At 46.3% G+C, this 26,246-nt stretch overlaps 1 protein-coding gene and 1 pseudogene across 4 annotated transcripts; one reads left to right on the plus strand and one right to left on the minus strand.

Annotated features, from left to right (window-relative positions):
- The first annotated feature begins 1,220 nt into the window (after positions 1-1,220).
- On the plus strand, positions 1,221-1,336 carry LOC133372985 (5S ribosomal RNA; annotated as a pseudogene).
- A 2,090-nt stretch (positions 1,337-3,426) lies between these two features.
- Positions 3,427-25,786, minus strand: CCNL2 (cyclin L2). Of its 4 annotated transcripts, none has more exons than XM_061600948.1 (11): positions 25,239-25,786; positions 19,917-19,991; positions 18,593-18,702; positions 17,722-17,842; positions 15,979-16,043; positions 12,591-12,690; positions 11,375-11,479; positions 10,875-11,016; positions 6,618-6,735; positions 5,948-6,040; positions 3,427-4,874 (listed from the first exon to the last, which is right to left on the minus strand). In XM_061600948.1, the coding sequence occupies exons 1-11, from the start codon at positions 25,596-25,598 to the stop codon at positions 4,517-4,519; spliced, it is 1,647 nt and encodes a 548-aa protein (XP_061456932.1). In that variant the 5' UTR covers positions 25,599-25,786; the 3' UTR covers positions 3,427-4,516. The 4 variants fall into 4 exon arrangements, with proteins under 4 accessions (XP_061456932.1, XP_061456933.1, XP_061456935.1 ...); XM_061600949.1 differs by lacking the exon at positions 25,239-25,786 and adding an exon at positions 23,964-24,046; XM_061600951.1 differs by lacking the exons at positions 15,979-16,043; positions 17,722-17,842; positions 18,593-18,702; positions 19,917-19,991; positions 25,239-25,786 and adding an exon at positions 14,972-15,069.
- Between the last annotated feature and the right edge of the window lie 460 nt (positions 25,787-26,246).

Genomic DNA, 26,246 nt, shown 5'->3' on the forward strand with positions numbered 1-26,246 from the left:
TACATAATTTTTCAAAACAAAAAACAAGGTAGAGAACCGGGAACTGCGATAACTAGCGAAATACAATTTATAGCGTATAGGAACTAGCAGCCCGTTTTGACGAATAGCAAAACGGAACGGAATCAGATAGCGAACCCCATTCCTAAAGTCGAGGGCCCCACTCAGCAGAATTGTGGGGCTGGGGTGCTAAACAGCAGGGCAGGCTGCTTAAAAGCATTACCATTTAGAAAGCCCCTCCACCCTGTGAGAACACTTAAGTCCACAATCTAAAATGACCTCACTGCACCACTGTCTGTAATGCAGTTTCCTTTTTTTGGTGGTGGTTCTGTCCTTTTAGGACTCCTACTGTTTAGAAAGACACTCTCCAAGGGTCCAGCGCCTTCGTGGGTTAAAGGAAGGTTTCGAAAGACCTCCAGACTGGTGGGTTTTGTTTGCTCGCTTTTTTGCAAGGTATAATTTCTGCAACGTCCCATTGATTGAGGCAACTATGGTGCATTGCTGGTGGATTTTTAGTGGACCAGACACACATCATTCCGTTTCATTAGCTGTTCTGTGACGCCTCTCCAGTGTGACTGAATGATTGACATCTGGAGAGGCACTCATGCAGTATAGCACCACAAAAGCAGGACAAAAGAATAAACCCGGAACATTTGTGGTATGGAATGTTAAAGGAATTCATCAGGCTGCTATGGGATGTGCACTAATTGAAAACGAAAAACCGTGTTCCAAAACTTTTGCAGGTGCAAACAGTATTGAAAATGGAGTTGCATATAACTGCGCAAATGATACCATCATGAGCATAAATAATCATAAATGCACAATAAAAAGTATTTCTGGAGGGGTCCTAATGTTTGCAAGCGAGAATTGTCTAATTTTCTCTATAGACTCAGGGCCGGTGAGTACTATTTGCATTGCCTGTGTTCAGTTACTTATGCACTTAGCCCCACATAGAGTGCATTACAGTCATCCTTAACTTGGCCCACCCCAGCGTGAAGACATCCCCTTCTCATTACACCTCAGTCCAAAGTACAGGAGATAGTCCCACCAAAACTGTGACATCAGCTGATCACACTGGAGAAAGCTCAAGAGGTCTTGGGCCACAGCTCAGCTTGGATCTGTGGGTGGCACCAAACAGCTAATCTCATGATATACAAACCTGTGGTGCAACTGAAGCCCTGCGTACAGTTCTGGTTGCCTCACTTTAAAAAGTATACTGCATAGCTGGCCATACTATGCTGAACATGCCCGATCTCATCTGATTTCGGAAGCTAAGCAGAGTCAGGCCTGGTTAGTCCTTGGATGGGAGGCTGCCTGGGAACACCGGGTGCCGTAGGCTTAGGGGAAGGCAATGGTCAACCACCTCTGAGTACCTCTCACCATGAAAACCCTATGAATACATCCCAAAAAAATGCATAGGGTCACCGTAAGTCGTAACCAACTTGAAGTCATATAACAAAATAGCTGGAAAAGGGTCAGTGCAACCAAAATAATCAAGGACTTGGAAGAAGTTCCCCACAAGGAAAGGTTACAAACACTTGGGGATTTTGAATTTATAGGAAATAGGCAAGCAAGAGAAGACATAGGTTTATAAAATCACGCACGGCGTGGTGAAAGCTGATAGGTAGACGTTTTTCTCACTCTCGCTTATTACTAGACCTTGGCAATGTTCTGTGACATAATATTGGAAGATACAGACCAGACCAGAGAAAGGGACTCCTTCACACAGTGCGTAGTTAACTATGGCACTCACTTCCACAAGGCGTAGTGGCAGTCACCAGCTTGGATGGCTCAAAAAGAGGGTTAGACAAATTCCTCTTGGTTTGAAGAGCACAGTATCAAAACAATTTCTTTCCATCCTGGCTTTTAACCAGAGACCTCTCGATGCCTCGATATAAATTATTTTCTATCGTGACCAGAATCTCCTACAACTCCATCCCACCTTACCCCCCCCCGAGCTCTCCTTCCAATCTTTTCCCAGTGGCATTGTCAAGGTCCACCACAGACCATTTAAAAGCTAAAGAGCAGGCTCTAGCCGTCGCTCCCTTGAGGACACCTCTCCATTTTGCGCTTGCAGAGGGGCTTTGAGGTGGCTGCCCAATTGACAGGGCAGCCAGGCTCTACCAGGATCCCACATCATAGAGGTGCAGAAAAGGGGCGCTCCTCTCCAAATGCTCTGGGATGTGCAATTGGCTCTGGCTCCTGGAAGCATAGGGCTGCACACTTCCCTTTCATGAGGCAACACAGATGGAACCTGCTTACTGCAGGGAAGTAGTTTTTCCTCTTGTCCGTCCAGCTTCGAACACAGGCTTAGAGCAAACCAAGCTCTACCCAGAGTAGACCCACTGAAATTCAGTTACCCTCCTCTCCCCCCACTTTCTGCTTTAAGTTGCAAGTTTCTCGGGGCAGAGGAACTGTGGTGGTTTGCATTCTGTAAGCTGTATTTGCCATTCTTTTCAGCGCCTGCTTCAAACTTTTTTGTTTAGGCAAGCCCATCTAGACATAGGTAGATGTTGATGTCCTTCAATCTTTTTAGGCTGCTGTTGTTTTTAAAATGTTTTAAATTACTTGTTTTTAACTTGATAATTTAATTTTTTTTGGTAAACTTAGATTTTTTTTGCAATCAAGCAGTATATACACTTTCTTATTTAAGTGCTGATCAGAGACACCCACTGAAATTAACAAACCTAAGTAGCACAGTGGGGAGGAGAGCCTGGCTGGGAGTCCAGAGTCTGCGAGTTCAAATCCCCACTCCTGTCTCCTGAGCGTCAAGGGCCAGCTAAAGGTCACCCCACAGTGAGTGGCTCAGGGGCTACGTGCCCTGCCACCTGTGCAGCCGTGGGCAAGTGGCATAGTCCCAAGGAGCCCAGTTGCCCCCCAGCTGGCAGTTGCGGACAAGGAAGGGGCTGGCTTGTGCAGCTGTGGCAAGCTGAGCAGGCCCTAGCCAGCTGGGGAGGACTAGCCCCAGAGGGAGGCAATGGGAAACCCCCTCTGAATACCGCTTACCATGAAATCCCTATTCATAGGGTCGCCATAAGTCGGAATCAACTTGAAGGCAGTCCATTTCCATTTCAAGTTAGTCATGTTCATTAACTTCAATGGGTCTTCTCTGAGCAGGGCTAGAATTGGATGCAACCCTCATTTTTTGCTGAGGTACCCTAATGTTGTTAGATAAATTAAAAACAGGCTTAAAAATAATAAAGAGTAGAGATCTGCAAAAAGCCAAGCTCTGTACCCCATGTTACCTTCTGTACTTGTCCCGCATTCCTTTAAAACACCCTGCTGTAGTCAAGCACTTTTTAAAAAAAACAAACTACTCCTTGGCTGATGTTTGGTACTGGGGAAAAAAAACACCCGGGCTCAGAACAGAGGCCCCATTTCCATCTGTGATACTAAATGACCATCTTAGGTGAGGACAGAGGCAGAATGTTTTAAATATAAAATCAAATACTTTAATGAAAATCAGGGAACAGGAAAACAGCTCAGATATATACCCCTAAAACGGATATTCCTGTGCTGCGTACATTTCTCTCTTAATATAAATGCCTTCTTTTAAGCACGCAAAGGAGGAGGGGGCAAACTATCAGTTCTTCAAGAATTTTTAAAGATCCTGAGTAGAGGGTTTTTTTTTTTATCTAAACCACATAAAATGTTATATTATATGAAAGCATCCCAAGTCCTGAGCTGGTGGCCAGCACCAGGCAATCCACCAGTTTTAAAAAATAGACCACTTCCAACACACTGAATCTAAATACTTTTCACATTTCCACAGATTTCTTTATGCAAAAAAAAAAAAAAAAAAAAAAAAAAAAAACAAAGAAAAAAAGGGGGGGTGAGAAGTCTTTAGCTGAGGAATCCGAAGTTCTCAATATTCAGTATGCAGGTTACAAACTCCCCCTCCCCAAATTTAATTAAATGCATTTGCACTTTGTGGGTAAGTTTAAAGGGTTAAGGCCTTTTTTCTGTCCTTACTATTCCAACACCAGATATATACACACACAAAAAGGCCGCCTAATATAGGCATTGCTTCTAAAAACAAAACAAAAATCACCTTGTGTTCTACAACGCAATCAAGTCCGCTCTGGTGGGGGGGGGGAACAACTACCAAGGACTGCTGTTAGCACCAAGCAATGCTGTTGGGTCTGAGTGTCCAAGATCCTTTGAGAGGGAAAAACAGGGGTCGTCCAAACCCTCTGACTGGCCTCAAAAGGCAATTCTCTCCTCAGAATCCGACGTTATCCGGAAAACAATCCTGCTTCTGTAAGCAGGAAAAGAGTGTCCCCTGCCTAGTACGAAGAACGGACAGACGAGATAGCTGCGGTCCCTCATTACGAGGAGACGCAGAGAAACAAAATCAAAACAGCCCAAGTAAACGGCACGTCGTCCCAATTCAGTCCTTTGCAGCATTCGTCCTCGAGGTCTGCACCAAGCAGGTACGCAACTAAGGTGTCAGAGATAAAGTCTGTGAGCGCCCAGAATCTGGAAGAGGCGCTCAGCTTCGGATGCCCTTCGGCGTGACTCATCTCCTGTGCCGACTGTGGCCCGGATGGTCTCTCTCGTAGCGGTGGCCTGGCCTCTCGTAGGAGTGGGGCCGCTCAGGTCTCTGATCCCTGTAGTAGTGGCTTTTCTTCTTGTACTTCCCGGAGTGGTCCGACCGTTCCCGCGAGCGGCTCCTGGAGCGCGAGGAGCTCCGGCTGCGGGACTTGCGCTGCTTGGGCGACGCGTATTTGTACCCCTTGGCCTTTTTGTAGCTCCTCATCTTGGAGCCTTTGTAACTTGCACCGCCGTGGTTGAACTGCCGCGGGGGAGAGTCGCTGCGGCTCCGGGAGCGGCTGTGGGACTTGGAGCCACTCGACGGGGAATAGCTTTCGCTCTTCCTGGAGGAGGGAGAGAAGAGAAAAATGGCTTGAGTTCACCAGAGTTCTGGGACCCGGCAAGGGAAGAGTTAAAAGACAGAATGCAAGGGTGCAGATGGAACCACAGAGCAAAATTTGAATCGCGAGCAGAGAGAGGCCACCCAGCTAGCAGATTTGAGAAAACCACTCTGTTCCTCTGAAGTGCAGAACAGAACAGGCCAGTACACCGCATGGAGAGACAACTGCCTGAAGCCGATGGAGCTACAGCCCGGTTCACACATGATTTGCTACTAGCGGTGCGGGCAAGGAGGTGCCGCTCAGGGACTTCAACGGCTGCAGTGAGAGGAGGCATCTCAGGGAACTATACACGGCTGACCTGCAAACCACCAAACAAATGACGGCCCCACCCCCGGTTCCCAATTTCAGCAAACAAAATGCTGAAACCATTATTTCAGGTGTTTGCCAAAATAGTGTTTACCTCCTTTTAATTCCATGCAGGAAATTTAAATCCCGCCTTCAGATTCTCCCTTTTATTTATTACTTTAATACGTTTTACAATTATTATGATTTATTAGATTTTGTCCAGCCACTCTGGGCGACGTACAGAATAAAAACATACAAATACATTAAAATCTCAAACAGTAGTAATAAACCTAACCCACCCCAAAAGCCTGTCTGAAGAGCCAGGTCTTCGAGGCCCGGCGGAAGCTCATCATAGCGGGGTGAAGCAAGCAACACCCTGGCCTCCCATGACTGAATGTGCTCCCCATGGGGGAGGAGGAGATGCCAACACACAGGGTCGTATCCAACATTCGCCCTACTCAGAGTAGACCTGTTGCAAGTGATGTGCCTGATTTACTTAGGCCCACAATGTCAGTGGGTTTACTCTGCATAGGACTTAGATACAACACACAGGAAACGAGCTAGACAAGGGAAAGTCCAGGCTAGATCTTTTCTCCCCAACGTCTAGCGGGGTCATGCGGGCTTTCTTTTTGTGGCCAATGACTGCTACGACTAGCCCCAGCTCCAGAGAGGTACTTGGCTGCCCTAGCTGAGGTATTCGTACAGTTCATCCTCTCGCTCCTGGGACATACCTCTGCTTTGGAGATGGCGATCTCGAGGGTGACCTGGAATAACTCTGGTCTCTACTTCCACTTCGGCTCCGGCTGTCTCTGTCTTTCTGAATGCTGCAAGGTTAAAGCAAGAGAATCAGGTGTCAACACAGCAAGTGGCCCAGTCCTCCCCACCCTGGACCCCAATCTATGTACACAGATGCCAAAATCTGGGGTGCTTTTAAAAACAGTCTGCAGGAAGACACGAACGGGGTAGCCCTGGGCTTGAGGAACACAAGGCAGGCATATCCAAGCTCATTCACACAGGTGTTTAAGCAGGCACAGCAATGGATGCCCCCAGCTAAGGAACTTCACTTTTGTGGCAACACTGCTGCGAAGCTGTGATGAAGCGTTCAGAAGCCGTTATCTGGACTCCACACAACTGAAAGCTGCAGTGACCCATGCCTTTTGGCAAGCCTGTCTCAAGTCTTTAATGTTTCTCTAGGGTGTGCTAATTTAGCCCCCAGGGGCCTGGAGACGTACATCAGAGGGCAGGCAGCAGTGGCCCAGGGAAGAGGGCCTGACTATGTCGCTCACAGTCATGCCTATAAGTCCCCAGACGCCTTACTGAGCAGGGCTGTGGGTCTGCATTCCTTGAATGCGTTCTCAGCAAACACAAACCGGGGAGCAGTTGATTATGTAAGGCCCTTACCCGTTGATGGGGCTGTTGGATTTTACCCGCTTCATCCCTTCCATTTTCCTCTTGGCGTTCTTTATCGCCTGCACAGCAAGTGGGGAAGGCTTGCTGCCCTTATTTTCTTTTGGAGACTCTAGTGGAGCATAAAAGAGGAAGGTTCAGTCGAGGCTTTCGCGGTGACAAGGCTGTGTTCTTTACAGCGCTACCCGAAATGCCCTTTTATGGATTTAGGGCCTTCAGGACACAAAGTTCCATGACCAGAAAACCCTGGGAAAAGTGAAAGGAGTTCTGACACTCCGGAACACAAACCTAAAGGTTCATAGTAACTAGATTTTATTATAATTGTTTTCAGATTTTTAATGTCTAATGTATTTGTATGTCTATTTTGTACGTCGCCCAGAGTGGCTGGATAACCAGCCAGATGGGCGACTAATAAATTCAATAAATTCAATTAAAATTAATAAAGCTTGGTTAGGCAAGGCCTACAGCTGCTACTGGACCCAAGTAAGTCCGACTTTGGTCTCAATTCTCAAACTCCATTGAGCCCCAATGGCACTAGCATGTTTGGGTGTGGCGTCCATGCTAAAAATGTGATACTGCATGTGTAATTTTACCTGTGCAACATTCTAGGTGGCTGACAGTTCCTTTAAAACTAGGGGAACGCGGCCCAGACATGTTGTGGCTGTGCCTTGTTCCGGTCCTTCTCATACCCGCAGGGTTGTTGGTTGTCCTCTCAGCCAACTCTCAGATCTCCAGCTGCTGCTTTTTAATGCCAGATCGGTACATAATAAAAAAAACCCTCGTCCATGATTTGATTATGGACGAGGCAGCCGATCTGGCATGCATAACCGAGACCTGGGTGGGCGAACAGGGAGGAGTTAGTCTCTCCCAGATCTGCCCACCGGGGTATTTGGTTCAGCATCATGGTAGATCTGAGGGTCGGGGAGGTGGGGTTGCTGTGGTCTATAAGAGTTCCATCTCACTCACCAAGCACCATGTCCATACAACTACTGGTCTGGAATGTTTGCACCTTGTGTTGGGCCAGAGGGACAGACTAGGAATCCTTTTGGTGTACCGCCCACCTTGCTGCCCAGTGGCTTCCTTAACTGAGTTGACGGAAGTGGTCTCGGAGGTACTGTTGAGATCCCCTAGACTATTAGTACTGGGGGATGTCAACATTCATGCCGAGGCTACTTTGTCTGGGGCGGCTCAGGACTTCATGGACTCCATGACAACCATGGGGCTGTCCCAATATGTTAGTGGCCCAACACATATATCGGGGCATACACTCGACCTTATTTTTGTTACTGGACATGGGGATAGTGATCTGGATGTGGGGAGTTTTACATCTCTCCCTTCGTCATGGACAGATCACTGCTTGCTGAAGTTTAGACTTTCAGCGACCTTTTCCCTCCGCAAGGGTGGGGGACCTATTAAATTGGTTTTCAAAGGGCTCTGGGGGATTTTCCGGCTGATAGGACCGGCGCTCCTGTTGAAGCCCTGGTTAATCTGTGGAATGCGGAGATGGCCCGGGCTGTCGACACGATCGCTCCTGCGCGCCCTCTCCTTTGCAGAGCTCATTCAGCTCCTTGGTATACTCCAGAGTTGAGGGCGATGAAGCAAGATAGGAGGCGGCTTGAGCGGAGATGGAGACAAACTCCTGATGAATGCAACTATACGCTGGTTTGTGCTTTCACCAAGCGGTATATAGGAGCGGTGAGGGCAGCGAAAAAACAATATTTCGCCGCCACTATTAAGGCATCTCTCTCCCGCCCAGCGGAGCTTTTTAGAGTTGTCCGAGGGCTACTCCATCTAGGCCTTCAGGACACTGTAGATACTTCGGTGGCCCGCTGCAATGAGTTTGCTGAGCACTTCCAGCATAAGATCTTACGCATTCGTCGGGACCTAGACTCTCATTTTATAGCAGTTAACCCTAGTGAGGTGTCTGGTGCACAGTCTTATCATGTTTTGTTGGATGAGTTTCAGTCGGTTCAGTTCGAGGACGTGGACAAGGTGCTTGGACAGGTACGTGCAACCACTTCGGTACTAGATCCTTGCCCCTCTTGGCTAATAAAAACTGGCAAGGAGGGAACAGTTGGCTGGGCCAGGGAAGTGATAAATGCCTCCTTGCGAGAGGGAGTGGTCCCTGGCTGTCTGAAGGAGGCAGCAGTGAGACCACTCCTGAAAAAGCCTTCCCTGGACCCAGAGGATTTCAGCAGCTACAGACCAGTGGCAAATGTTCCATATCTCGGCAAGATCCAGGCGCTATTGGATGAAACCGATTATCTAGATCCATTTCAATCGGGTTTCAGGCCCGGTTTCAGCACCGAGACGGCCTTGGTCACCCTGTTTGATGACCTATGTCGGGAGAGAGACAGAGGGAGTGTAACTCTGTTGATTCTCCTTGATCTCTCAGCGGCTTTTGATACCATCGACCATGGTATCCTTCTGGAGAGGCTTGCGGAGTTGGGAGTTGGAGGCACTGCGTGGCAGTGGTTCCGCTCCTACCTGGCGGGTCATCTCCAGAAGGTAGTACTTGGGGAACACTGCTCGACACCGTGGGTACTCCAATGTGGGGTCCCGCAGGATTCGGTTTTGTCTCCCATGCTTTTTAACATCTATATGAAGCCGCTGGGTGCGGTCATCAGGAGTTTTGGAGTGCATTGTCACCAGTACGCTGATGACACGCAGCTCTACTTCTCCTTTTCATCTTCTTCAGGTGAGGCGGTCAATGTGCTGAACCGTTGCCTGGACGCGACAATGGACTGGATGAGAACTAACAAACTGAGACTCAATCCTGATAAGACTGAGATGCTGTTGGTGGATGGTTTTTCCAATCAGATGGTGGATACATATCCTGTCCTGGATGGGGTTACACTCCCCCTAAAGGAACAGGTTCGTAGTCTGGGAGTCGTTCTAGACTCTTCCCTGTCACTTGAGGCTCATGTAGCCTCGGTGGCACGGAATGCGTTCTACCAACTTCGATTGGTAGCCCAGCTACGTCCCTACCTGAGTAAGGAGGATCTTACATCAGTAGTACATGCTCTGGTAACCTCACATTTGGATTACTGTAATGCGCTCTACGTAGGGCTACCTCTGAAGACAGTTCAGAAGCTACAGCTGGTGCAAAATGCGGCGGCCAGACTGCTAACAAGAACGAAGCGGTCTGACCATATAACACCTGTTTTGGCCCGCTTGCACTGGCTTCCAATATGCTTCTGGGCCAAATTCAAAGTGTTGGTATTAACCTATAAAGCCTTATACGGCGCGGGACCTCAATATCTGTCGGAACGCCTCTCCCGCTATGAACCAGCTTGTACACTACGGTCTGCTACGAAGGCCCTCCTCCGGGTCCCGACTCATAGGGAGGCCAGGAGGGCAGTGACAAGATCAAGGGCCTTCTCAGTGGTGGCCCCGAACTATGGAATAGTCTCCCCGAGGAGGTTCGCCTGGCGCCGACACTATCATCCTTTCGGCGCCAGGTTAAAACCTTTCTCTACTCCGAGGCATTTTAATTTTTTGTTAATGATTGTAATGTTTGTAATTTGATTTTAGCCTTTGCTGTTTTTAGATTGTGAAATTTGATTTTAGACTGATGTTTTTGTATTATATTGTATTTTATTGTATCTATGTTCACCGCCCAGAGAGCTATTGCTAGTCGGGCGGTATATAAGTTTTAAAAATAAAATAAACAAATAAATAAATTTGTTGATCACTAATCTGGCCTGGGGAAGGGCATCCCATTTGGCACGCGCAGCAGCAGAAACCAACCAGGTAGATTGCTTACATGCCCAGGAACACATTTCACAACCGGGCCTCACGTCGCAATCAGGACACACTAAAGTCATCCTCTTCCTATAAAGCCAGCACCATGCTGTCACGTGAGCAGAGATCTAATCTGGCACAATTAAGACCTAAATCTTAAAAAGAATGGGAGAATTTGGCCCACATCTAGAGACGTTAGGCCTGGCCATACAGGTCTGGGGAAAGGGCATCACTTTTTGAATGCTCCTTAACCCTAATAATTCCTTGCAAGAAGAAAACCAGCCTGTAAAGGGCTACAGCCTTCCCCTTCGTGGTCTGGCTTTCCATAGGAGTTTTGAACTTAGAGTGGGAGAGCCTTCAGGAGTGATATTCCACCCTCCTTCCCAGTAGTCTGACACAGTACAATCCCTTCTGCCGCCTCAAACTATCACATCTCTGATGTCTGTGAAGACCAGGTGTGTGTGCCTGTATGTGTTGAACCACACACGCAGAATCGGGGGTACCAACCAGTTTTGGGGGCAGGCGAAAATCCAGACACAGCATCCAAATTGGGGGTCCCATCTGGCAAGAGGCCTTTTGCTTGTGCTTTTGCCTCTTCGATGGCTAGCTTCTTCTTCTCTACTCGGCTTTCCAGGACAGCTAGATCAACCTGAGAACGAGAGGCAACGGTGAGTGCTTGAGCAGAGCTATTTATGCGGCACCTGCATGCTGAGCACTGCACAAACAGGCCTTATAATGCAGGCGGAAGGTGTCAGGAGACACCAATGAGAGGAAGAGGGACTCTGATGAGACAGGTAACCTCTATTATTTTGGGCATGCTTTTTAAGTACAGCACAAAACCCAAAATCTGTGGGGAGGGAGGAATAAAATCCCCCAGGAACTTATATGAAGGAAAAAGTTTGGATTCTGGTTCCAATTTGGAAAATACACACTACCCTGAAGCCTTAAAGCACACAGGTGGGCTCTGTCCCCACCTCTGAGGCACTCAAAGTGCAAGCAGGACTGACCTTTTTACGTGTGTAGAGTTGTAAAATTTTCAGGCAGATCTCCTGAATTTCCTCTTCTGTCGCTCCAAAGAGTAGAAACCAGTGGGGGCGATTTGGAAGTGGGATCTGTAAACAACACCGCAGTCAGCACACACTTGTAAAAGCCACTTCAAAGAGATTTACGACAGCCATCGCTATACATAGCCTTGTATTGTTTATAACCAAGGAAGGAGAACTGAATTAAGGCCAAATGAAAACCGGCAAGAAAAAAAAGCCCCGTTTAACAGATTTCTTATCAGCTTTCCAGGGTAAAAACACACACAAAGATCAAATGATAAATATCCAATAAATAATGAAAACAGGTAGCATTTGTCAAGCTTCCCACTGATGTGTCTTCATCTCTTTCTTAGCAGTTAATTGACAACTAAATATTTTTACAGTTTCATTTGTACAACAGGGCCTTGCATCTCTTGGTCACACTGTGTGCATTTTGGTTTTTCCCTTTTTATACCTATAGAGGAAGTGTCCTTGCGATATTCCAACAAAGGGTCTCTCTTAAGAACAGCAGCTGTGACAGTTGGGGGGATTAAGCATGGGAATGAATCGTTCTGCCCTCTTTCTTCCATCGCGGTCCCTTGTATCATCACAGTCATCAATAATAATTTATTATCCAACCCTCACCTTGAGGTGCCAGGGTGTGACAATGCTTCAAAATGCATCCGTATGAGGGGTTATAGGCATTCATTTGCCCAATAAAGCTCAGAAAAACAACCCCTCTAAAGAGAAGATTTAGGCTTATTTCTCCTTGAACAGCACCACCCAGTTATGTTGCAAGGCAAACTGATTTCAAACTGAAGGTGAGAGACATGGCGTGGAACGCCCCTAGAGCTGTTTAACTTGCTCTTGATCAGCAGTGGCCTGGCAGTTCTGGGATGTCTGAAAGCAAAACTGGCAAGGAACGTGAACTACTCCAACCCATCCCCTTTCCTGGACAGGAACAAGCTCAGTAAGAACCTAAGAAGAGCCTGGCTGTTGGATCAGGCCAACAGCCCATCTAGTCCAGCATCCCATTCTCACAGTGGCCAACCAGATGCCACCACTGCGAAGCCCGCTAGTGAAACACAGCCACCGCTAAACCCTCAACATCTGTTCATTACTTTATTCACTCCTGCAGTTGCAGTACCACTGGGGGAGCAAGCACAGCATCCTACACAGCATGAACCAGATCCACACCAACCTCCAGAGTCCTAGCAGCAAGGTAAATGCAGGCGCAAGCGATGCTCTCGGGGTGAAACCTTACAAAGACGTCGGTCCGCAGGCTGTCATTCATGTAGTTCCTGAGACGACAAAAAGGGGCGAAAGTTGCAGAAGGCCGAAAAGATCCCCTTCTTTGGCTCTGCTGCTTTTTAAAGTCTCCTGCAGCTAGATCTCTAGGGCATTCTACAGCTAGGTTTGAATGCTAGATAACCCTGTGAAACCTGACAAGAAGTAGAATGGGCAGATGTGACAGCATCCTTTCAGGGTAGGACATCTGCCAGGAATTTATTAATGGGATGTTGGCATTTTATGAAAGAGAACCAATTTTAACTTCACTTTTCTCCCTGTTATGATCTACTGGCCTGTTCTCATGCAAAAAACCAACAACATTTTTTTTAAAATTGTAGGCACAACTTGAAGAGTAAATTTGAAGAACTCTGTCAAAGATCTAGACTTAATCCCGTCATGCGGAGTGGCATGCAAACTTGAAAACGGACAGTCTGAAGTTGCAGATCCGACTGGGGCTTCGCTGCAGGAGGAATGAGGATCCTTTCAAGCATTCAGTCTCATCAGTTGCAAGCTTTTTTGGAGCAACCAGCTTCCACTCAGGAAAGCATCCAACACACAAATCCTTTTAGAGAGCAGGACAGCGCCACAGATGTTCAGTCCAGACGTTTGCTATTGTTGCTGCTGAAGGGCCAAAGGTCTTCACTGGGTTCTCAATGGGCTGCTTCCAGACTTGCCCCACTGTAATAAGGTTGCTCAAAACAAATGTTCACAGAATGAGGCAACTGTAAAAAATATTGCACTATAAAAATATTGCACATGGCCCAGTTAGAACATTGTACATATTTCTGGGAAATCTGAATTTATTGCAATACACCCAAATGCACAGTGGTAAGTTTTTTAAAAGTTATTGTCCAGTGTGAGAATAAAACAGAACAAGACCCAGAACAAAAGCTTTAATAACGGTCGTATTATGGGATAGGCAATTATGTTTTGCAACTGAGATGTACAAAGACTGATTTCATATGTGATCAATGTCAGCATGCCCAATCTGACTATGCACAGAATTCCTGCACAGTTTGTTCAAAAGCAAAGCAGCTGAAGAGCATGGGGACTCCGGCTTAGGGCAGCCAAAGGTTTTGTTCTTAAATTAGCAGGATTCCAAAATTCAATTGTCAGTTTTCTAAGAAGCCTCTCAGAGACAAGATGGACTAGGAAGGGTGCCCTCTTTTTCCCCAAAAGTGTCAAGTGAACTGGATCCAAAATGTTCCTGATAACATATTTGACTATGCCAGGTGTGTTGGGACATGAAACAGCAGGCCAGCCCTTCAGAGCCCAGGTCAGCCCGTACGCAATTCTTTAGAAGCATTCCAGGCAGCTCAAACATTTGCTAACCTCTGAATGCAACTGTCCCAAGAGAAGGTCAGCATCCTTTCCTTTAGGATTAACAGCTATTCTTTGGGTTTAACATTAAAAAAGCAAGCCGACAGGCGTTCACAGTTGTTTCGGCCTGTGCTTAATCCAAAGCTGTTGCAATTCTCTAAGCACCACCCTACCCAAAACTAAGGTGCTACAGGGCCAGATTCAGAATAAAGTGGTGGCATTTAACGGGGGTAGTACCATGCAGGGGCAGTCTTCTCCCTCTCCCACCAATCAGGAATATATTGGGTTGTATCCAATGCTAGTCCAAGTCAGAGAAGACCCACTGAAGTTAATGGACATAACTAAACCGGGTTCAGTCATTTCAACAGGTCTACTTTTGGTAGAACGAAGTTGGATACAACCCAATGGAACACAACAGCAGCAACTGAAGGGTTTGCAGGCAGGATTCTGGATTTACCCTCCAACAACACAACAAACAGCAGATCCCCACAATATAATCGAACTGATTTTCAGCCCCACAAGTTTCAAAAGTATTTGTTATGATGCATAGATAGGTGCAGAAAAATTGATGGAGAAACACATCCAAAGTTCTACCATTTATACAGAAGTCTTTCTGGGCAGGACCCAAACTGCACAATTTTAAAAGCAAAAAAAAACAACAACATTTGAGGTGCTGTGTGATTGGGGGGGGGGCTTAAGAAAGCTTTAACACATCTCTTTATTCCAATGCTTACGTTTTCAAATATGAAAAACAAGTGTTATTCTAAGAAAACCCAGCCCCAGTTAAGACTTAAAACCCAAGTTCAATCAAAAGTGCCTGCATTTAAAAAAAAGAAGACACATAAAACAAGGTAACAACGCAGTAATTTGGACAGTTAACAGACTTATCTGGAAAGTGTACAAATATATTTTTTTAAAACAAAAAAAACAAGCAGCAGTCGGCCAGTTTTAACTCTACTAGCGTACGCATACCACCTGTCTAGAGCCAGCCTTCTCTCTGTGGAGCCTGCTTGGGTTTGACTGAAGACGGCAGTTATCCCTGCACCATAGCGCTTGGGCAGCAGAGGAGAAGTCTTAGTCACTTACCCTCAGAGGCTACCCTTTGATCAAAAGAGTACAGAAAAGAAGAGTCAAAAGAGGTTCTCCTTCAAAACAGCCAGTTCAAAACAGCCTGCAGAAACATTTTTTTTTTAAAAAAACTGTCTTTCAAGTCAACTTTTTACATGTCAGTTTTCACAGGTTACCATTTGTTAACAGCGACCTTTCTTGGGGGCAGAGGATATTTTAACATAAACCCATCCCAAGAAGGGCGGGGGGGGGAGGAAACCAGGATAGGCAGATGACATATTAAGAAAAACACACACCATTAAGTTATCAAGGTCAAGAAGCTGAAAAGTTGCATCGCTGCGGGTATATATGGCATGAAAGGGGCCGTTTCCCCAATCGTTTTGAAGCAAAATGACAGTATGCCACCAGAGACCACCTTCCCACACAGGCAGTGATGTGGATATATGCTATTAACATCATAATCAAAGGCAGGATACTTTTGAATGACAAAGGGGAGGGCCGCTGCCGTCACGCCCGGCTTCTGAGGACCCAGAGGACAACTGAGTGGCCGCTGTTCAGAACAGAAAGCTGCACTAGATGGACTTGTGGGCTGATCCGGCAGGACGGCTACATCCAGACCTTTCACTTAAAAAGTAACTTGAATGGGCAACGGTAAAGGAAGAAAAGAGCAACGGCACTCGTTCTCCAGGGTTTAAAAGCTCTCTTACCATTTAAGACAGTGTCTGACTCTTATCAAAGAGGCTCATCAACCTGGGGGGGTGGGGGCAGGGAGGAATAGAGGCGCCATTCCAGGTTAAGGCTGGAATCGCACTCATGCCACCAACATGGCAGCGGGAGCGAACACGTACTGTCCCCACCACATGACATATTTCTGCCACTGCCCTCAGGAGAAACAAGAAACATCAACTTACCATGAGGTCTGGACCAGGTGTTGGTTACGTTCACATTCTAATACCTGAAGGTACATAACGATTATCTGGAAGATACGGGTGATTGAGTTATACAGGTGACCAAAGCTGAAGACAGAGGTTTTAATTTAGGCAAGAGGAGGATGCCCATGCAATCCAGGTTACTCTATCCTGGACCAAAACCCCTGTTAAGCCTCCACCGTGTCTATAAAATGTTAAGAGCATGCCTTGGGCAGGCAGAGAAGAAAATGTACACGTGTGCAGCAAAAGGCTTGCTTTTGCATTAAGAAGTATGGAGCCCTGGCCTCCTAAATATATACTTCTCATTTGTTTGAAGTGTCTCTTAAAGTACCTAGAGATTATTTGGTAGTCTTTGGTAGTATTATAGCAGCAACCGGAAAAGAAAAAAAATTGAAGGACTGCTTCAATACACGCATTTGTTGCAATGGATGACTAACACAGTCCAGATTTGGGGGTGGGAAGAGCAAAGAGGGAGTTAAGTGACTGATTCGAAAGCCAGAGCCAGCAAGATGTTCTGACAAATGAACGTGAATCACGACAGAAGGCAGAAACCCAAGGACTGAAACGTCAGAGGAAAGATGGTGTTGGTACTACAGGGTTACCACTATCTGTTACGGAGGGTACCTCTACCTACTTCTGAAAGGGTCACACTTCCACAGCTGACAGCCAAGCATCAAACCAGATTTCAGAAATTCTAGAAAATGCAACAGATTCTGCCTGTTTTTAAAATGCCACACTTCCTTGACAGGTGGTGGCGGTCCTAAAATCTCACCAGCTGGGTCAGGCTTTGGAAAAGCGACCTGCCCAAGTTCATCTGGCATCTCTCTCACCAACGTGAGCAGATAATGCTGAAATGATGATACAAGCAGCAAACCTACAGCATAAGCACCAGAGGCAAGAGGGCGAAGGGATCGTGCTATGCCTGGACATGAGGAGAGAGGCCTGTAAACTCTGGCAGGGCACAGAATCAGGTCCACACGCCCGAATGCCTCTCTCCAGTGCTGCTTGCTTCCAGGCACAGTTAATCGGAGACACAACCACACCAAGCTGCTCGCATGCTGTAGCACACACTAGTGGCACAATCTCCATTTCCTGATTTGATTTATGGTGAACTTGCCAGAAGCGGTTGGCTGTGACTGTACGATCAGGATAGAATAAAGTGAGAGCCGCAACTAAGACGGTCTCTCTACTTCCCTAAACTGGTGGCTCGCTCGAACCTTAAAGCAACAGCACTTCCATCTCAAACGCTTCCAAGGCAAAAAGGAAGGCAAATGGTCAAGCATACAGAGTAGGGGAAGGGAAAACAAAAACAGAGGCCACCAGTCTGTCTCAGAAGTAATACTTTCTTTGCAAGTCAAACCTAGTCCTGCGCCGTACCACTTGTAGGGCTGACCCTCCCGCAAAGCCTTATCACACGCTATTCAAGAGATACATGATGGCATTACCTGCTTGCACAAGAATAAGCTGCTTTCATGCTAAGGACTTGGAAAGGAGAAACCAAGTATAGCTAAGTCTAACCAGCACTTCAAAGCTGAAGCGACCAGTCTTCACTCACCAAATGAGACAGGACCAACTAGTAGGCATTTTCTTGAAATGAGAAACAAAGACAGCAAATGCTGTTAACTACAATTCAGCTATGGCACGCACAGGCTCATTCCTTATCCGTTCTGTTCAACAGCTACTCAGACCAAAACAATTTTTAAAGAGAAAAAGGAAAACACAAACCTTGTGAGGATGTTTCACATGTACACAAAATCCTAACTCCTTCAGAACTCTCCTCTCAGCTTTTATAATTTGGTTCTTCAAATTAACATACTCTTGATCCAGGATTAGAGGTACAGGCTTCCTGGTTTGGGAGAGAAGGAAAGAGCTCGTTTTAAAGGCTCCCCTACAAAAATCAAAGCAACCATGGGCATATGTCACTGGATTGGGGCTATTTTGTGGTGTGTCATGGAAACAGCATGAAAGGAATAAACTTCGACCAAGATATTTACAAACTGAAGAATTGTGTGTGTGTTTTTTTTGGGGGGGGGCTTCTTAGTCTGTGGCTGACTAGGCACATGCCTCTATTTTGAACCCCAAACTCCCCCTTTGGACATGTAGGATTTGTCTCTATTTGGCCCCTTGCAAGAGGAAACTACAAAATCCTTCTCAACTCAGAGGGAAGAGGAAGACCTAGCTTCCTAAGCAAAATGATCCAACCCTTTGAAATTCTCTACATGTTGACACATGGACTCTTTTGAATCAATCAGCATGGAATAATCTGTAGTATGCAACAAGGGCTGGCTGAAGGTTTCCAACACCTTCGCTGAACCTGTCTTTCCAATGAAGATTTTTTTTTGGGGGGGGGGAGAAGTTCAGGAACATTCTTTGGAGTGGCACAAAATTCTCCAGACTTTCAGGGGAGGGGGTAGTAGTAATTACAAATGTCCCTGGGAAGATGCTTCATCTTTACCAAAGCATCATTCAGAAAAAGATGGTTTACCCAATGCGGCAAGTGATGCTTGAATAATTACTGTTATCCCCAGAAGTAGGTATTTCAAGACTTTTGAGTACACATGGTTGGAGTAACCCCCCCCCCCAAGAGTCTACTTACTTTTTCTCTCTCAGGAACCGGAGTCTGTGGAATACGTTAATTACGTCTCTTATACGCCTTGGTGCTTCTTCAATTTTTGATGCCAAGTGAACACAGGCCATCGACACATGCTGAAAAAGCACAAGCAACACACTGTAGTTTTATTCTGACCTGTCGCAGGCAATCACCAATAGCTGAAGGAGCCTGCAGAGTTATGGCAGCTGGACTGGCGCAAGCATATTGCAGAAGGAACTATTATTATTATTTATTTATTTAATTTATTAGTCGCCCATCTGGCTGGTTGTCCAGCCACTCTGGGCGACGTACAAGATAAAACAATACATTAAAACATTAAAATTTAAAACCATAACAGTAAGAAACCTAACCCACCCCAAAAGCCTGCCTGAAGAGCCAGGTCTTCAAGGCCCGGCGGAAGCTTATCATAGAAGGGGCATGGCGGAGATCATTTGGGAGAGAGTTCCACAGGGTGGGGGCCACTATTGAAACTACACCGTGATTAAGGGCACACTTGAGAAAGTGATATTTTGGAGTTGAAAGCCCTCCGCAGACTGGGACCAGGGTGGCTGACCATCAGGCCGGATTTGAACTTGCTGGAATAACTCCTGCCCAAAGCTCCTTGGCTGCGGCTGAGCCCCAACTGTAGAACACCCTGCCAAAGGAGATCCAAATTACCCGTTCACTTTTATCCGTAAATAGGCAGTGCTTGCCCTGTTCTTGTTAGGTGGGTAACTTCATTTGGTGTATCCTGCTAAAAGAAGGCGGGGAGATGTCCTTAGGTTGGTCTATCGACTGCTGAGCACTATTTGAAGCCTCAGGACATAGCCTGACAGCATGGCCACTTTAGCAAAGCAGGTTTGCAAGACCTCCTGGGAATCATATGCATGCTGGCTTGAGTTTCATGATGGAAGACAAGCAGGATATAAATGTGCTAAAAAACCTTTGTTTTATCATTATTTTTATACAACTGCATGCACTCCCATATTATCTGAAGTCTTATTATACTGATTCCTTGATCTTTTTGCTTCAAATGCAAACTATGACAGAAAGGTAGTGTGCAATTTTTAAAAAATAAGAATCCCAGAATTAGAAATCACCATGTTGTAAACATTAGATGGCAGGGGCACAGAGCAGCTTGCAGACTGCTTGTTAATGACCAGTGGTAATCCTAAACACACTAGCCTGGAATTAGTTCTGCTGAGATAAATGGGAATTATTTGCAACTTAGTATGTTTAATACTGGTGTACCCAGCACAAACAGGTTATCATCATGCTTATCCATGAAACCAATCTGACAACTATTAATTGCATAAAAGAAATCCCATACCTCCATGGAATGCTTCACAAACGATTTTGTATAAAAGAAACGCTGGAACAACACCTGCCCCGTAGCCATGGCCACCTAAGACAGACAAAGCAAGAATTCACATCAATACGACTGTAACAGAGATGTTTGAAGGAAATGCAAATGCACCACCATTGATTCTGCACCTGTAATACCACCAAAAATGCTTTTAAGTCCTGACAAATTATAAGGCATGGATATTTAAGAGCTGTAGTCCACATAGCTCGGGCACCAAAACGGCTGCTATCCCAGATGCAGCAGCAACATTGCGCGGCTGAAAGCAAAGGTGCTTCATCAACTTTCTCAACAGTGCACTCCTAACTACATCTACTAAGAAGTCAGCCCTACTGGATGCAATGGGGCTCACTTCCAGGTAAGTGGGATCAGGACTGCAGGCTAACAGTCCAGCACGGTTGTAAACTCCTAGTCACACAATACCTCTTCTAGCTGTACACTATTTTGCCAGTACTGTGAAACCCAGGTCTTGCTGGGGGAGAGAAACCACAGGGTTTGAAGACACTCAAAAGGTAATCTTCCCTTCAATGTCGTGAATCCAGGATAATTACAATAAAGCCTCAATAGCAAACAGAAGTAATGACATAAAAATTAAGTATGAGAGGAGTGGACTCATGAGCAACACCAATTAACTCACATTCACAGAACTTCCCTGTGCTCTGACAAGGAAGAGATGGGATGGTGACAGCCACAATTAAGTTTCACTCAGAGCAGACCCAATGAAATTAATGAACCTACATTAGTCATGCCCATTAATTTCAATGGGCCTACTCTGAGTAGGATTAATACTGGATTGTCTAGATGTAGTACTATTTGAGAGCCGCTGCCCAACCCCCATCCTGTGATTTTTAAATGGCTGGCAAGTTAGGAATCTGAAACGTTTGCTTGGTGTTCACACAGATGTTGAGACCTTACAAAGTGACTCCCTCCTCACAAAAAATTGCTTGCTCATCTAAGCTTCTACCCATTTCTGATCTCCCCAAATGAAAGCGGTCATAGGTCAAACCTATACACCACAATCCTTTAAAAAGGCAATCTGGGGGCACAAAACTTTGCGTCGCAAGCAGCCCTGAAGAAACCAGGAGTGGTTTCCCCTAAAAACGTCAGGAGAATAAAAACAAGTCTCAGGAAGCAAGGCAGGATGAATCAGCTACCGAGAACTAGTCACAGTTTCAGTATCCGTGAAAGGCTAGCAAAACTCTTCTGGTCCAAACAGAAAAGGGGGAAAAAAAGAAACAAAAAACTCATCCTCTTCAAGCGGGTGGCAATCAGCAAGCCTGCCAGAACACCCTGGCAAACATGTAAGACTAGCAAGGGAGGGGACAGCCGTCATTTCCGGGCAAGACCTGTTACATCACTCATTTCCTGGAACAGAATGCCGGCCTTTGGAACCTCCTCCATTAAAGCAGGATGTTTTTCTCTCTGCCATCCTTATTGCTCTGGACAGTAAAAGCCCCACACCTTTGGAGTCTTTAAAGGACTCTTTAAGGTGCAATCATGTCTGGCAGCTTGGGGCCCTTTGTTCTGGATTTCAATTGCATTGCTCCCAACAAAAGCCCCCCCCCCAGCGCTAGTATGGGAAACTGAACAAAGCGGATCTAATCAGCGTTCTTTATTTCCTGTTCCCCAAACATTTACATTCAAATCCCTGGAGTACTTGTGAGCAGATTTTCCTCTATAGGAAAGTCCAGTTTAAACTGTCTCAAACAATGCTTCTCTGAACTGATTTTCTGAGTTTTGGGAAGGATCACCCACTCTTTTCTCCCACTGTCCATTTAAATATAGTAACTTCTCAGGAATCCTCCCAACCCGAGCCCTGGCAGAAGTGGACTGTGCCTACCACAAGTATAACTGTGCATACTATATCCATTCTGTAGCCAATTTTCTACAGTGATATCTACAAAACAATGCATTATATAACTTACATATATTTTACACTCAGATCATGCACACTCGAACCCTCATTTCTCTCTAAAAAGCCTACCCCGCATTCTTCTAAAAAGGCTTCTGTTCTGCAAAAGTGTCACAGCCCCTGCCCCAACACCACAATCCAATGACCTCCCAGCAAGCTCTCCAAGCATCTGTCCAGATCACAGTGCCTCTGGGCATGGAGGTTCTACTCAGCTATTAGTGTCAGTGAAAATGAAATGAACTGCCTCAAGTTGATCCCGACTTATGGCGACCCTATGAATAGGGTTTTCATGGTAAGCGGTATTCAGAGGGGGTTTACCATTAGAGGAAGGCTGAGAGGCAGTGACTGGCCCAAGGTCACCCAGTGAGCTTCATGGCTGTGTGGGGATTTGAACCCTGGTCTCCCAGGTCGTAGCCCAACACTCAAACCACACCACACTGGCTCTCTTATTAGCGCCAGTAACCAGTGACAAATCTATTCACCATGCATCTCTCCTCACTCTCACAAAAATCTAGAACTGCCTTCATCTAGTGTAGCATTTTGTCTGACACAAAAGCCAACCAGATGCCTCTAAGATGCTCACCAGCAGGGCATCAGGGCTACAACCATCTCCTGCTATTGCCATCCCACTCTCCACAGCTGGCGTTCACTGGCATCCTCTTTCTGAACACGACTCCATCCTTCATTACTTGAATCCAAAAACAGCCTTGCTGGATCAAGCCATATAGTCCAGTAGCCCGTTTTCAACATTCACCAACCAAATACCTCTGGAAAGCGCACAAGCAAGGCATGAGAGCAAGACCCCTCCCCACATTTGCCCCCTCCAGCTCAAAGGTATTGGAGGCACCACTTCAGCCTGAAGGCAACTGGCCTGCTTTTTGATTGATGAACTTGGGGGCTTCCACACAGGCATCGTGACTACCAGACACGTTCAAGAAAGATGGTTAATTCTTTATAGCAACTTGTTCAATGGTGCAGACAAACCTATCCTCCAGAATTCAAAAACTGCCTTGGGATCCACTCCATTCTCTTCCTTGAATAAGCCTCACTCAGAAAGTGTGTGTGTGTGGGTCCTCATCCAGTCCAGAATGGACACAGAAACCCTGGCCACGACTATTATTTTCTTCAATGAATTCAAAGCCAGTTTTTAACAACAAAGTGTGGTGGAACCTTAACAGCTAAGAATTATGTAGATTAAGCTAGCTGCATTTAAAATTTCACCGATTTCAACAGGATCCAACTAAATTTGTCTGGATCTAACCCTAACAAACTTGCTATGGCAGAACAGGTTTACTAGCCTTTCAAGGTGTCAGAAGCCCTCTTGAAAAAAGCTAGTTCTGCTGCTAGGCACGTCCAGGGGATCAGGTAGGAGAGGTGAGCTGCCCACAAAGAAAAAAGAAGTGGAAGATAAAGAACAGGGGAGCCTGGGCATTTTTTCTGGGTAAATATAAATGTATTTACAAAAACTTATTTACCTAAAATCAGCATTTCCCTTTAAATGAGGACTTGGGGAGTTGAGCTTTTCAGAAACACAGATTTAAATAATGTATAGTACTATTCTTTCTAGTAAAATATAGATACGAATTTAGCTCATTGGGCCAGTCATTTTCTCTTATCTTAACCTCACAGGATTGTTATGAGGATCAGAGAGAGGAAGAAGAACCACGTACACTGCCTCAACTCTTCTCAGCTCTTGGAAGAAAGACCTGTTTCTTTTTTTCCATCTAAATATCTACATCTAAATCTGTCTTTTTAAAAACATAGCAGCATGTTTTTATAGCAAGGTGCCAATAATGCCAAAGGCTTTGAGGGATTTACAGATTTAGAATCCAAAACGTTTATTAGGACTAATCAATATGTTGCAAAATAGCGTGCAAGTTTTTGAGTTCTCCAGGACACTTCCATCAGATGTGATGGTATAAATGCAGGAATGTGGAGGGAGGGGGAAGAGAAAGAGAGATGAGGGTCCGGAAGGGATACTGCCTAGGAAATCCTGTTAACTGTTGCCTTGAGTTCCATTTTGGAAGAAAAAAGCCTGTAAATATGCTAAATAAAATAACTACTTTTACCATGATGTGCAATTGCTCATACTCCATCTTTACCTGCAGTTTTCAATGTTATAGTGATTTCCGGATCTTTTTGTGAAGCCATCTCAAACCAAGGCAGCATACAATTCTAAAAATCAAACAGGCTGGATCTTGAAGTCTCAGAAGTCAAGCTTCAGACAGAACAAAAATGACAGAGAGAGAGAGAGAGAGAGAGAGAGCGGCCTACATCTAAGTAAGTCCTACTCAGAGTGGACCCATCCAAGTTAGTGGACACAAGTAAAGACCATTAATTTCAAGGGGGTCAACTCTGAGTAGGGCTTAGCTAAATGTATAGTCCTATGATTGCATGGGCTGCATCCTACTCAGAGTAGATCTACTGAAATCACTAGACACAACTGATGCAGATTCATTAATCTCAAAGGGTCTACTCTGAGTAGGTTTTGGTTGAATATACAACCCTATGATTGTATGGGATGTAGCCAATGCTATTCCTACTCAGAACAGATCTACTGAAATCATCAGACTGATGCAGATCCACTAATTTTAATGGGTCTACTCTTTGTAGGTTTTGGTTGGATATATAACCCTATGATTGCATGGGAGGTATCCAATGTTATTCCTGCTCACAGTAGATCTATTGAAATCACCAGATTGATGTAGATCCATTAGTTTTAATGGGTCTACTCTGAGTTAGTTTTGGTTGGCTGTACAACCCCTATGATTGCATGGGTTGTATCCAACGCCAGCCTTGTCCAAGAGTGAACCCACTAAAGCAGCATTTCCCAACCTTTAGGTCCCCAGATGTTCTGAGTCGTAGATGTTGTTGGACTACAACTCCCATTAGCCCCAGCCAGCTGGCCAATGGTTAGGAATGATGGGAAATGTAGTCCAGCAATATCTGGGGACCCAAAGGTTGGGAAAGAGTGCACTAAAGTGACTAAATACGCCCGACGTGGATCCATTAATCTCAAGGGGACTACTCTGAGTCGGCCTTACTTGGGTATACGTGTATAATCCCTATGATTGTATAGGATGTATCCAATGGTAACCCTCCTCGGAGTAGGCCGACAGAAGAGACTAAACACGACCAACACGAGTCCTTTTAATTTCAAAGCGTCTACTATAAGTAGGACTTAGCGGGAGGCAACCCATAATATTTCTCTAACGCCCCTTCCAACCGCCTTCCACAACCTTCCAACCCCCAAACGAATCTCCCCCACCCCAAATTCGCTTCGCCCTCCTCTACCCCCCGGTCCTCTCCCAACTAAGTGCCTTCTCTCCTCGAGGGGAGCGCGGCCTAGGCCGGACCTAGAGCCCTTCGCTGCGTACCTGAGGGAGCCTCAGCAGGATCCCGGCGGCCTGGATGAGCTCGCAGCCGGTGACTCGGAGCTGCGCCTCGGTCTCGGCGTCCAGGCCACTGCCCATCGAAGGCGTGAAGCGGAGCGCGTCGGCCGGCAGGAGACAATTCTCCAGCGTGATCAGCACCCCCGAGTACAGCCTGTCGCCGATGCGGACCGCGCCGGGAGGCGGAGGAAGGGCCGGAGGAGGGAGAGGAGGCGGGCAGCAGTTGCCGGAGGAGGAGGACGACGACGAGGCCATCATCATCATCATCGCCGCCGCCGCTGAGCCGGCGGGCCCGGGCCCTGCCGCCGCCACAGCTCCTCCCGCGGCCGCCATTATCGCCGCCATCTTGTCTCGACGTCGCCGCTTCCCCCTCACACTGACTCACTTCGCCTCTTCCCGTCTCCTTACGCGCACGCCCGTTACGTCACGCGCATGCCCTTTTTTTGTCTCCCGCCCATCTCTTCCTCCCCATTGGACAGCCGCAACGAGGCGGCGCCCTCACATTGGACAAAAGCGCCGGTTTCTCCGTTGTGACGCAACGGTTGGGAATTCAATTTCTCTCTCTCCGCCCGAACGAGGCGGGTGAAGGTTCGTTACTGAGAAGAAAAGCAAGCTTCCCGGCATGCACCTCGTGCTCCCCTCCCCGCCGGCTTCTTCGTTCTCCCAGTTTGGGCTGTACCATTTTTTTTTTACTTTAAAAAGGGGATTATGTAACCACAGGCTTTCGTATTAAAAACAAAGCAACCTTCATATAGAAAACGAACACCTCAGGGAGAAACCTGCCATCTCGCTTTCTAGGCACGGGCTTAAAAAAAAATAAGCCCACCTCGTATTTTGAAGTGGTACAATCGGGATTCAGGTCTGGCTCCTTGGCCAGAGAACCAGGAACAAGGCCTGTCCTCACCCAATGCCTCGAATTCAACTCCTGGCTTTGGCCTAATGCGCAGGAAACTTAGGGTTGTAGCCAACTAAGTTTTACTCAGAGTAGACCCA

This window comes from Rhineura floridana, chromosome 18 (assembly GCF_030035675.1).
Source record: "Rhineura floridana isolate rRhiFlo1 chromosome 18, rRhiFlo1.hap2, whole genome shotgun sequence".
NCBI classification, from domain to species: Eukaryota; Metazoa; Chordata; class Lepidosauria; order Squamata; family Rhineuridae; genus Rhineura; species Rhineura floridana.